General features: G+C 36.7%; 1 protein-coding gene across 6 annotated transcripts; it reads right to left on the bottom strand.

The window, feature by feature from the left end:
* Positions 1-505: 505 nt before the first annotated feature.
* Positions 506-13116, bottom strand: LOC127496722 (steroid 21-hydroxylase). 6 transcript variants are annotated; one of them, XM_051864438.1, is made up of 15 exons: positions 12386-13116; positions 12048-12239; positions 11374-11463; positions 11113-11267; positions 10230-10325; positions 10027-10137; positions 9837-9923; positions 9667-9750; positions 9063-9176; positions 7367-7533; positions 4963-5066; positions 2472-4867; positions 2315-2361; positions 1973-2066; positions 506-1873 (listed from the first exon to the last, which is right to left on the bottom strand). In XM_051864438.1, the coding sequence occupies exons 1-12, from the start codon at positions 12507-12509 to the stop codon at positions 4623-4625; spliced, it is 1569 nt and encodes a 522-aa protein (XP_051720398.1). In that variant the 5' UTR covers positions 12510-13116; the 3' UTR covers positions 506-1873; positions 1973-2066; positions 2315-2361; positions 2472-4622. The 6 variants fall into 6 exon arrangements, with proteins under 6 accessions (XP_051720398.1, XP_051720399.1, XP_051720395.1 ...); XM_051864439.1 differs by having other exon boundaries at positions 2315-4886; XM_051864435.1 differs by having other exon boundaries at positions 2315-4867.
* Positions 13117-13209: the final 93 nt, after the last annotated feature.

Below are 13209 nucleotides of genomic sequence, written 5' to 3'. Positions count from 1 at the left end.
CACTTCATGCTTCCTTCTGCTGACAAGCTTTATGGAGATGCTGATTTCATTTTCCAGCAGGATTTGGCACCTGCTCACACTGCCAAAGGTACCAAAAGCTGGTTCAATGACCATGGTGTTACTGTGCTTGATTGGCCAGCAAACTCGCCTGACCTGAACCCCATAGAGAATCTATGGGGTATTGTCGAGAGGAAGATGAGAGACACCAGACCCAACAATGCAGATGACCTGAAGGCCACTATCAAAGCAACCTGGGCTTCCATTACACCTGAGCAGGCTGATTGCCTCCATGCCACGCCGCATTGATGTAGTAATTCATGCAAAAGGAGGCCCAACCAAGTATTGAGTGCATAGAGATGAATATACTTTTCAGAAGCCTGAAATTTCTGTTTAAAATATCCTTTTTTTATTGATCTTATGAAGTATTCTAATTTATTGAGGGTTTTTGTTAAATGTGAGCCAAAATCATCACAATTAAAAGAACCAAAGACTTAAAGTACTTCAGTCTGTGTGCATTGAATTTATTTAATACACGAGTTCCACAATTTGAGTTGAATTACTGAAATAAATGATAATTTATTGAGATGCACTTGTATGAATATATATACATATATATATATATATATATATATATATATCATCTGTGCTTCATTGTTTGAATCAACATGTCCTCAGTACATACAAGTAATACGATGTACATTTAAACTAGTGTTGCCATATCTTGCTAAACAAATGAGTGATGAAAACAATCCCAAAATAAGCAACTATCATCACCAAAACAACCTACTTTGGTTTTTTGTTCACTGCCTTATTTTACTATAAACCTGTATAAAACACACATTAAATAAAGTTATGTTGCAATTTTGACATTCAGAAAACATTTTCAATAATTATATCATTTTACAAAAATAAAAAGTTTTGAATATATATATGAGTAGATATATATATATATATATATATGTAATGAGTAGATTTATCACACACACATTTACCAAAGCTGCTTATAATAAGTGGACATGGCAACACTGACTTAAACAGAGTCCCATTCTTTCTTTACAAAGGACTACATTGTTGATGATGCTAAACAATTTATTCATCACTTAGGGATTTTAAAATCCCTCAATGTCACTGTAATGGATTTAATATGTTATAAGCAAACTCTATTATATGATTAGATGTAAACAAACTCCAGTTTCTGTTGTATAATACACCATAATGTTAGCTTATTAAGATAGAAGGCCTTTACATGTAACAGTAAAACACAGTACATATGCCTGCTAGTAATCTGGGAGTAAAAATGTAGAATTTGTGGTTCTCTGTTATCTTTGGAAAACATTACTTGCTGCCTAAGTCAGTCCCAGCCTTTCAAATCAAGCAGGTATTTATTAAGGGCCTTCCTGGTGGTCCAGCATCCTAAAGCCATGATGACTTTAAGGATCCAGCTGAGGAGTCCTTCTGTAGGCAACATGAGGGAACCCAAAGATCCAGATCGGCTTCTTGGGGAAACTAATAAAGGGAGACTGAGGGCAACACTCCCTACTGCCCCTGCTGCATTTTCAGCAAATGCACACACTGTCAGCGAACAGGAAAGGGTAGAAAAGGCCAGGCAGCGTGACATTATGACCAACCCATCTGGAGATAGCCAATCAGAAAGTATTACGAAAAAAGTGGAGCCAATCAGGAGGATACGGGCTGTGATGTGGTCATCACTAAGCCACAGGAAGTCAAAAGTAGAAAGCGCAGGTCCAAGTGATTCACCTGCCCATTCTAGATCGTTCTGGAGTGACATGATAATTTGGTTACTGGGAGAAAAGAATGAAAGGACAGAGGAGCAGCCAATCAGAAGAAAGCCCACTGACGAAGCTCTGTGATCCTGCAAACAGAGAACGAAAAATTATAATAGTGCAACACATGCATCTTACTGATAGTATATATATAATCACTGCATTCAAGACACTGAATTGACGTTTACCTTGAATAGCTGATATGCAGCATGAAGTGATGAGACAGACAAAATCATAAATGTAATGGCTGTGGTAAACTCTTTTATAAAATCCATCAGTGCCCTATGAACACATAGATCACAGATGCACATTTAAGTGTACACTAAAAACATGTTAAGTATAATACTATTGAAATACAAAGGATGAAATCACAATGAAAGCATAAGGGAAGTTTGCAACTACTGGCAGACATACAAACTCTCACTGGACAAAGCAATAAACTTGGTGGTAAAACACAGCTATAATGAAAACCCTAAAAAAAGCTATATGTATATTAAAATAGTAATGTGACTACAAATTAGGTTACTTACTAACAGCTGGAAATTGTACTGTAGCGAATAGGACTGTCACGCCCTACCTGAGCAGTAAATGAGGTCTTTCATTGTTCAGCGTGTATTTACAGAGACATGGCAAATTGCAAAACTTCAAGCTACTGAATTAAGATTTAAATGAAAGTAGTTGTCATACTTTTCTGAGGTAAAATGACAAAGATTGCGTTCAGCATGTGCTCGCTGTTTATCAACAACCGGAGCAAGCACAGGAAGTGTGTGCAGTTCTGCGCTTAGCGGGTAGAGTGTGTGTTCTTCCCTCTAGTGGATGAGAGAGGAACAGCACCATTTCGGTTACCGCACTGTTATCCAACAGTGTTTCTCATGGAATACATAAAATCATGGTGTGTGTGTATGTGCTCTTGTATACATGGGTTATGAGGACACAAATGTGTATAATGACATGGGTATTACAACGTAAAAATGAAGTGTCCTCATAAACCAAATGGCTTAAAAAACATACTAAATGGGGTTTTTCAAAAATTCAAAAAATGCAGAAAGTTTCCTGTGATGGGTAGGTTTAGAGGTAGTGTAGGGGTAATAGAATATACAGTTTGTACAATATAAAAACCATTATGTCTATGTGTGTGTGTGATGCTGCATCTATGCCGCTAGATATCTCTGCAACATAAAAATATAGAGTGTACCTTTAAGAATTCAAGAAATTTATAATAATCAGTATCTTTAATGCACAATTCCCCAGTTAAACTCAAACATCTTAAAGGAACACTCCACTTTTTTTTGAAAATAGGCTCATTTTCCAACTCCCCTAGAGTTAAACAGTTGAGTTTTACCGTTTTCGAATCCATTCAGCCGATCTCCGGGTCTGGCGGTACCACTTTTAAAGTTCCTTGATTATTACGCTGGAATGAGAGTATAGTTCCTAGCCATATCAGCCGAGAAAATCACAACTTTTCATTTTCCGTCGGTCTTAGTACACGATGTAACTACAGAAGAGTCAAGTTTTAAAAATATTGAAACTCTTTGGTCATTTTTTAACGAGATGCTAATGGTCTAATTAGATTCAATGAACTATGCTAAGCTATGCTAAAAGTGGTACCGCCAGACCCGGAGATCGGCTGAATGGATTCGAAAACGGTAAAACTCAACTGTTTAACTCTAGGGGAGTTGGAAAATGAGCCTATTTTCAAAAAAAGTGGAGTGTTCCTTTAAGTTATTATTACTTTAGACTGATCACCATGTTTACAGACAATCAAAAACAAACAAACAAACAAAAAAAAGTCGACAAAAAAAAAAAAAAGCTTAGTCGACAATGGACTGCCTTGTTAAATGATATAGCAAAAAATTGTAGAAAATACATAGAAGAAATAGATCTACAGGGTGCTTATGATGTAAATGATCAAATATTTTATAACATAAATTATTGAAATATGTTAGCATTTAATCAATTTAAATGTAATAAAAGTTTTGACTTAAAACTACTTAGACATTGTGCATTTAGCCATCCATTTTAATGCTTTACTTCAGCTTTATTAGAATTCTTTACAGTGATATATTTATAGCGCAATTTAACCAGAATTTGATTTATTGTGACACATAGGTTTCTAGTTAAACAGTAAGCTGTTGCTCAAAAGTACCCAAAGAAGCCCTAAATCACATTACTCTCTATGTTTATGACAAGAAAAATGTTTCCAGCTAGAGTGCTGCAGATGATGCATTTCTGTAGGCCGTCCCTTAAGTTAGCATCACCCTGATTCCCTCAACATTTTTCCATTGACTTTTGGATAATTGCAAAAAATAAGCTCTGTAACCAACAAAAGTTTATGATTCTTACACGTATTGTTCACCAAGATAATATTACATATGAACACATATTTTATGAATTTTGAAGCCTAGACTTTAGATTATAAACAAATGGTCTACACCATGGTGACTTCAGTGTCACCATCACTAAGCTTCCAACAACTCTTTGTGTAAAATCTACAAGTTGGAGTTAGAATAGGTTAATAAAGATCACAACTCAAGAAGGCTGTAAAAGCTGAATAGTGAGTAGACAATTATTCTTGTTCGGCATGATGGCGTTTAATATCTGACAACCTCTGTAGTCCCATTCGGTCACTTGTAAAAGCTTAAAAAAATCATGAGTGGGTTATTACTGATGTGTTTTATATTGTAGAATTAAAAAATAAAATATCTTGAGCTTCTGTTAACCCATGCAAAAAAACAACAACAAAAAAAAACCTTGACATTGGGATGATTAAACTGGAAGTTCAAAAATGCTAACTCGTTTCTGGGTAACTCAATCCTGAGGCACTCTATTCATAATCAGTTACTGTTCTCTTGGGTGTGCTATAACTGTGTATGGTTTGACTTTAAGAACCACACTGGCAACGCCTCGCAGGTCAGGCAGAGGCTCCTCTTTACTGGCAGGCAGGAACTGAAAGTCTCGCAGCAGATAAGCCGTGAAGAGAAACATTTCCATTTTGGCTACTGCCTCTCCCAGACACAGTCGTGCCCCCCCTCCAAAAGGAATCAGGGCACGAAGGGACCCGCCACCACCTTCCAAAAATCGTTCTGAAATAAATCAGATTCACTGTCACAGTTAATGAGCACTGCATTATGTGTGTAAATATGCAAATTAGAGAAGTCTGACTTGTGTGGTTTTGTACCTGGTTTGAAGCTGTATGGGTCATTCCAAACGTCTGGATCATGGTGGGCACCATACAGATTAGGAATGATTATTGTATTCTTGGGGATGAAATGGCCTGCAATACTGAACAGAGGACTGAATGAATTACTTTAAAGATTCTGACTCTATATGTAGAATTCAGAAACCCTTGTTAATAGCAACACTGCTGGCCGTTAAGTGAACTGCAGCCAGTGACTTATTGCTCAAGCTCGCACTCATGCGCACCTAATGTACAATAGGCAACGTGATTCAAGGCTCACAACGAACTTCTTTTTCATTCTTCATTTAGAAGTTAAAAGAAGTTGGAAATAACTTTGCAGCGATGTCAGCTCATTTCATTTGTCAACTGAACTACGCTCTTACCCAGTTATAAAAAGTTCAGACCTCAGAAAAATTAATAAATCCACTGATCAGTAGATAGATCCAACAGCGACAAACAGTAATTCTTTATATTAGGATGTGCTACCAATGCTGTTAAGATTAATGTCACTGTGCAACAGAAGTACGAGATTGCAGGGACAGGGTTCAGTTGGACTAAATGATTGGCGAAGACCTAGTCTGTCATTTTCATCTGAAGATCCAATTAAGACATTTTCTTGATTAAAAAGGTTGAAAAAGGATTATGAGGTCAAATCTTTTTTGAATAAAAAAAAATAAAAAAAATAAAAAATAAACATAAATTAAAGCCACAATATGTAAATTACTAGAGGTCGCTTATTCAAAACAAAGGCGTAGTCTTTGGTGTTGTCTTCACGTCTACAGCTGGTGGAAAAGAATCTGGACGGGACTCGGGCAGAAATCATGTTCATGGATGAGATTATTAGCGTTACTGTAGTATGAAGCAGAGTAGGACAGAGTGAGAACTTTTATTATGCCGTAGACGACTGCTTCCACTTCTTCCGGTCAAGCATATGTGGGGTAAAGCAGCGCTGTCTTATCATATTGGATACATTTGTGTGTTGAAAGTTGTTATAATGCTACTCTGCTTTCGCTCGGCGGCTGTTATGAGACACACTGCAGTAAGCTAGATCGATATTAGTCATGGTAAAACATGGTACTCGCTGTAAATCAAGAAAACGAGATTTAAACAATAAGACTTTCTGTTAAGCTATATAACATGATTAGTTTTCTGTTGATGAATGTATCCATCTAAACAGTTGCTCACTGGCTAATAAAACACATAATATACTAAAGCGTCTTTGGTGTTTCCATGGTTTCTACAAAATAAAACCGGAAATTGAGGGTAACACGAGTATGATGTCATTGATAGGCGATGCACGGACACGGTCCGTCTCCGGGTTAAAATTGCTTATTTCTCTGCATTTAAACATTCTTGGAAACATTTGGGATAATGTAAGTCTTAGCAAGTAGCAAAATTCTGCACCAATCAAATTTCTTTAAACTAAAATATTTCTGCTGCTTTTAAACTGTGGACAAATAAGCTGCATGTAGTTTATATCAGTGGTTCCCAACCACATTCCTGGAGGCCCCCCAACACTGCACAGCTGTGTCTCATTTCGAAGTCTGTGTCCTCCGGAGGTCACATTCGAAGGTTGCATACATCATTGAGGCTGTATCATTTCAGAAAAGTAAAAAAAAAAAGAGTTTTACATATGCCAGCTCCTCAAACATTAACCAAAATAAAACAAGTAAATACATTTTCTTTTCAAATTACTTTACAAATTTATAAATAATTTTCATTCATTTAACTGTTGTGAGAGCACAACGACGCTGCCGTGAACGTGTTGGCATAGCAACGTGATACTTCCTGTTTCCTTTCCTGCCCGTGTGTCCTACGAAGAACGTCTCATTTAATTCTGGTTAAGGACACTCCGTATACCGCATCCTGTCCTCTGGAGGATGCAGCCTTCGAAATTAAATGAAATGAGACACAGCTCACATTTTGCATGTCTCCTTGATCAAGCACACCTGAATCAGGTCTTCAGCTCATTAGCAGAGACTCCAAGACCAGAAATGGGTGTGTCAGATGGGGGCCTCTAGGAACGTAGTTGGGAACCACTGGTTTATATTATATTTTGGGCACATAATGTAGAGCATAATACACCGTACTTCCTTCCGTTAATTGGCCTGTAAAAGAACTAGCTGAATGGCTGGTAAATTACCTGAGACTCTCCAGCTATTATTAGGTAGCTAGAAAAATGCTGGTTAGCTATCTCAAAAAATAAAAGCTCTTCAAATCTAGTACTTCTAACACTTTTGTATTTGGGTAATTTTATGAAAGAATGAAAAACAAAAATGAATTGTTAGATCAACAAAAACCTCAAATAGGCATTTATGATTATTGTGCCAACTTCAGCAACATGCTAATGACAAAGTGAAACTAATTGCGAGTAATCACAGCACTGATTTCACCTGATGCTCACCTGCTGTTTCGTATGGCTCTGTGAGGCACGGCGAGGGGAGCTACAGGCCGTAGTCTCAACATCTCATTGATCAGCGCACACAGATACGGCAGTCTGTGTCGGTCGCTGTACTGAGGGTACCGCACATCTAGCACACCACACAGCTCCTCGTACACTTTATTCTGAACCTGGACGGTGAGAGAATGAAAATATTTTGTGCTGAATGTTTGTTTATAGATTTGTAGAAAAGGGATATCCATTCCTGCTCCTGTAGGGGAGAGTGGGGTAAGATGAGCCATTTTTTACTTATGTGGTCCTCAAGATAAGGGAAAATGAGGCAGAAGTACAATGAAAGTATTTAAAGTAATTTCAGGATGTTGTTTTAAATGATCAGAATACATCTATGACAAAGGGTTCTAAAAATATGGCTTCTTATAAAAAAAGTGTTCCTCTGGCTCAATTTACCCCAGGTAAGGGGTAAGTTGATCCGAGTCAGTAGGTGGGTGTAAACTGACCATCTAACTGAATCTGAATCAAACCCATGCAAAATTTTAAAGATAATGTACCTATTTTAAAAACTAATTTAATAATCACATTTCCTTTTACAAATATTCTTTGTTAAATTATTTTACAAATATTTCTTTTATTAAAGCTAACTTAAACAACATAAAACCAACCAAATGAAGTTGAAATTTCAGTATGTTTAATTGTTTGCATTTCTGAAACAATATGTTGAACACCAAAGATGTAACCTTCCCATAAACAGACTAAACAGAGAGTTTGTTGAGTAAAATTAAATAAAAACTAAACAAGAATGAATAAATGTCACTGAAACTAATAAACATTTTAGTCAAAAGGTTCTTGACATGGTAATTTTTTCTGCAATGTCAACCATGTTAGGCCATTAGAGACTACAGGTGAAAAGAGATATATGATTAAACATCCTCTGGTTCGTATCAGAGAAGGATTTGGTGTACTTGTACACTGTTCCTATCAAATAAACTCGAAAAATAAAGATAAACTAAACCAGTTGCGTAAAATTACATTGAAATGACACCAGTTTATACTTCAGATTTAACTTAAATTCGCCTTATCGTGGGGTAAGTTAAAACGCTGGCTCAATTTACCCCACAGCATTTGGCTCACTTTGCCCCATAGCTGCCATTTTAGGAAAAGCTAGCTAGCTTACCAGTTCAGAATAACATTTAGCTAAATGACTTGCATGGTTTTATACGTTGCTAAAATCACGAATATTCATCATAAATATTTTTAGACCTGGACAAATTTGCTTTGATGAAACAGCCATTACATCTGTTATTTTAAAATTTTACTTTGACAAGCCAAAAACAGTTTTTAAAGTAAATAAGCGACTTCCACTCCTCTCATGTGCTTCTCCTTTTCACAGTCTGGCAGAAATGATGGGTGGTTCTAAAATATATGGTCACATGACAATAAAATGGTACGGTTGCCAAGATACAGGGGGTGGGTCAACTTACCCACTGGCTCATCTTACCCCACTCTCCCCTATGTCCTGTTCGAGTTTAGCTGCAACCCCAGTTAAATACACTTGAACCAAGATAATCAAGGTCTTCAGGATAACTTAGCATAACTTCCAGGCAGGTTGGAGCTAAACTCTGTAGGACATTGGCCCTCCAGGGCCAGGATTGAACAACACTGCTTGTAGATAAGACATTTAAATATAGAAAAAAGTAGGTACCTCAGGCCTGTGTAAAAGGAAGGCCACAGTCCAGTTGAGCAAGGCCGCAGTAGTTTCTGTCCCTCCAATCAGCAGATCCACTGTAGTCATGTGCACATGAGTGTCTGTCAGAGTCTATGTATAAGAGACAACAATATTTTGCATTTATTCAACAATATTGGATTCTATACTTTTCCGCCCCCATGCCAAACTCCAAATCAATTGAAATTGACTAGATTTTGTCTGCAAAATTTCAACAAGCAACCTCTAGAAGATTCGTCTGTTTGTTTACATTTGAATGTGCATGTACGTGATCCATAGTTGGAACAGCTTGAAAATACTGTATTTTTTTTTACACTGTACTGTGTTGAATAGATTAAAGAAAATATATTTAATTTACTTGACAAGTTATTTCCTTTATTCTTTTCAGCATTTTATGAGAACAAAAAAAGCTAAAAACTTATTCATAGATTTATACATTAAACAAATCAGGACATTCAAACAGGATGTTATGCCTGTTTTTATTCAATAGCAAAATATACTTTTTATTTTTCAGTATTTTGAGGTCTCCAGTTAGGGAAACTTTGGCCTAGAAACCTCCAAACAAACATGTTCCTTTGCTCACCATTTGATTGGCTGCCCCTTGTGGTGGTTCAAGGCACTGCAGAAGTGAAGAAGTCAGTGTGTTGCCTTCTTTATGGTCACTTCTCTGCACACATCACTCGATTAGTATTTTGCAAATTTTAGTTAACTATGTTTGATCATTACATTCATCATTTGACCATTTATTCTTACCTTAAACTCCTCTATGTGTTTCCCTATCAGTTCATCACGTCTAGCTACCTCCTTCATGAGACGAGAGAATGGGGGGTTGGGTAATTTCTATGAGGAAAAAAAATGTCAAAAAAGGGTACAAATGAAATGAATCTTGGGTCAAAACAATTCTAAAACTCAGCTACTTGGAGGTTAAAATCAAATGTGTTACCCTGAGCAGAGGGAAGGAGTCCAGCGCTGAGATCCACGGTGAACCCCAAAGAGACACAATCTTATTCAGACAGTCCTGCAGCTTCTGCAGCTCTTCTGAACTCTTATCATACTGTCGCAATGAGAGACAGCAGGAGGTTTCACTGTGAGTGAGACCATGAAATTGTGGACACATAAAATTAAATAAAATTAAACATGATTTACAGTTTTGCCAAAGGTTAGTGTTGTGATGACGTTACTCGCGGCCACAGTAAAATCTTCAGATAAATCCACTGCTTTTCCTTTGTAGTCCCGCAACACCTGTTTCAAAACCACAAAATGTTTTCTTTTAAGGGGCAGGGCTGTCTAAAGAGATTAGTCTGTATCAGTGGTATTTATAATTATTTTACACACACACACACACACACACACACACACACACACACACACACACACACACACACACACAAAAAAAAGTCCAACGATCCAAAATTTAAAAAAAATCCAAATTTTTGCCTTAGACCCTAAAAAATAACCATGTTATTTGATAGTAAAGTAAATGTGTGTGGTCTGGGTAAACCCTACGTTGTGGGGACTATAGTAAAACATTACATTTTTTACCTTGTGGGGACATAAATCATACTAAATTATGTTTTTTGAAAATGTAAAAATGCAGAAATTAGGGTTTCTATGAGGGTTGTGTTTAGGGGTAGGGTTACGGGATAGAATATACAGTTTGTACAGTATAAAAATCATTATGTCTATAGAAAGTCCCCATAAAACATGGAAACTCGACGTGTGTGTGTGTGTGTGTGTGTGTGTCAAAGGGTGCTTATCATTTCCTAAATTTTGCATTCTCATTTTCTTGATCTTCTGTACTTGACCTGTGACCTGGCAACTGATCAAAGTATGTTATGATGACTTCAAGTCACCTTTATTTATATAGCGCTTTATATATAGTTTCAAAGCAGCTTTACAGTGATAACAGGAAAATGATTCAATGATGCAACAGTTCATTTCGGCTGTACAGAAGCTCTAAAAGAAAATAGTGTCAATGTTCAGCTGAACATGAAGTCTCAGTGTGTGTGTGTATGTATCTGCCCTTTACCTGACAGAGATGGTGTGCTTGCTTTTCTATGACAGAGTGCAGGGAATCAGTCGTGCAGCGCTGCAGAGCATTATGTGCCACACGCCTGTGAGCCTTCCATTCCTCACTGAAATCACCCAGAGAAATGGTTCGCCCACCACCTGACACTATATCAGCTAAGAGTGAGGTACAAGAACAAACACATATGACATATGATATATAGACAGTCTTTCTGAAAAGATAATCATTTGACTGCTGGGCTAGTTAATCAAACTAAGTTACCTGTATATGAATGAGGCCTCCCAGCAAAATCAGACCATTTTTTAATCAGAGTCTCACGGATGATCTCACTATTGTTTAATATCACCATGGCTGCAAAAAACAATAAAAGACATGAAAAGAGATTGTTAAGGGAGACAGTAGTTGCCACATTTTTTTTTTTTTTTACTCCACTGAATATTTCTCAGGTTGTTATTTTTTGCTATTGATCAGAAAAAAATAAACAATGAAACAATTATAAACCATAAAATTATTATGGAACAGCAAAAAAGGTCACATTTTAATGTTATATTTAAAATATCAAACCTTTGTTTTGGTTATTAAATAATTTAATAATAATAAAAAAGACAACATAAAACAATACAAATATGACAACATTACAAAAACAATATTTTCTTATTTTCTTTCTTTTTTTATATTATTTAAAATATTTTCTTGGAAAATCAGTAATAAAAAGTTGAAATAAAATATGCTACACATCAATAAAACAATAGAAAAACTGAAATATTTACATATTTTAAATTATTCAGAATTATACCTTATTGAAACATAAGCCTTCTGTCAACTAATCCCCTTTTTATGAACAAAGTTTATGTAATTCTGCATTTACATGAGTACATGTGGTTCATAGTTCATGAAATTTACTAACATGGAGATAAAATAAAAAGATGAATTACTTGTGCTGCCACAGTTGAGCTGATAGATATTTCCATAGCGATGCGCCAGTGCAGTCAAGTGGATGGGCAGATGATCTTTTGCGAGATCCAGCATGTTGCCCAGCAAAGGGAGAGAGAATGGACCAGGAAGAGCAGGAGAAAGAGGACTAAGGAAGCGCTTAGAGAGGGAGTGCAGGAGTTTGGGCACAGCAGCTAGGTCAGTGGAAAGACACGTACATATTAAAATGGAGCAGAGCTGTCGAATTTCACAATCTCCTTTTTCACTAGTATTCAGGTTATCAATGGAAATATTCTTAAATCTACGCCACCACAGCTCTAAATTGAATCAAACCACCTACCTTCAGGTTTGTTGCTTGCTTTGGCATCTCCATCACTTTTCCTGTTAGTCTGTCTCCAGAGTTGGACCACAAGCATCCACAAAATGAACAGTAACAGCACCACACTCACCGCTGAGATACACATGCTGTTCTTTATTGAGTCTAAAAATTTTCTGAAAGCTTTTCTTTTACTCTCCCCCTTTTATTATCTTCCTCTAACCCTGCTCCAATCCACGTGATTGAGTGTTGTTTCTCAATGTATCCTCTCATCAAGGATACGTAAATATTATCTTGACCTTTATCTCAATGTTACTCTCAGAGCAAGAAGAATGAACCTCTAACATTACGATTTGATTAATGATATTACAGGACACCAAGTTCCCATTGGCTTTATGACCAACAAAGTTTCTTTTTAGTCAAAAAAAAAAAGAAAGAAAGTAGCCTACATATAAATAGTGGACTCTAACACTAAGTTACTGTGCATGCTATTGTATAACCTTTACTGCCGAGCTCCATGCTGATATATTGCCGCAAGGCGTTGGATGGAAAGGCCCCATTCATTGCAAATAAAGCAGTGATTCAGCATAAGCTCAGGAATATAGTGAAATACAGTTACCACCCTGAAAAACCAATCAAAGAAGTATAGTGTCAGGTATGGCGGAATCTAGTCTATAGCCAAACCACAATCTAAGCCTTCAGCCCTGCACAGGAATGGAGTTACTGTTAAACGAGTCTGCTTCAACTGGCAGTTTAGCATAGACATTTGGAAAAGGATTTGCCTGTAAAGAAAAGTTATGCTGTAATAATTCACTGATGGGTCCGTGTACACTAATGCATAGAATCAT

This window comes from Ctenopharyngodon idella, chromosome 16 (assembly GCF_019924925.1).
Source record: "Ctenopharyngodon idella isolate HZGC_01 chromosome 16, HZGC01, whole genome shotgun sequence".
Taxonomy (NCBI): Eukaryota; Metazoa; Chordata; class Actinopteri; order Cypriniformes; family Xenocyprididae; genus Ctenopharyngodon; species Ctenopharyngodon idella.
Note: the sequence above shows the minus strand (reverse complement) of the source record. Positions and strands in the feature narration are given on the sequence as shown.

Excerpts from the sequence above, each read along its gene's own strand:
- LOC127496722 (XM_051864435.1), bottom strand. The coding sequence starts at position 12,509 with ATGTGTATCTCAGCGGTGAGTGTGGTGCTGTTACTGTTCATTTTGTGG. Across the intron at positions 12,240-12,385 it reads AGCAAGCAACAAACCTGAAG|CTGCTGTGCCCAAACTCCTG; the intron begins GTAGGTGGTTTG and ends CCACTGACCTAG. Across the intron at positions 9,177-9,666 it reads AAGGGGCAGCCAATCAAATG|ACTCTGACAGACACTCATGT; the intron begins GTGAGCAAAGGA and ends TCTTATACATAG.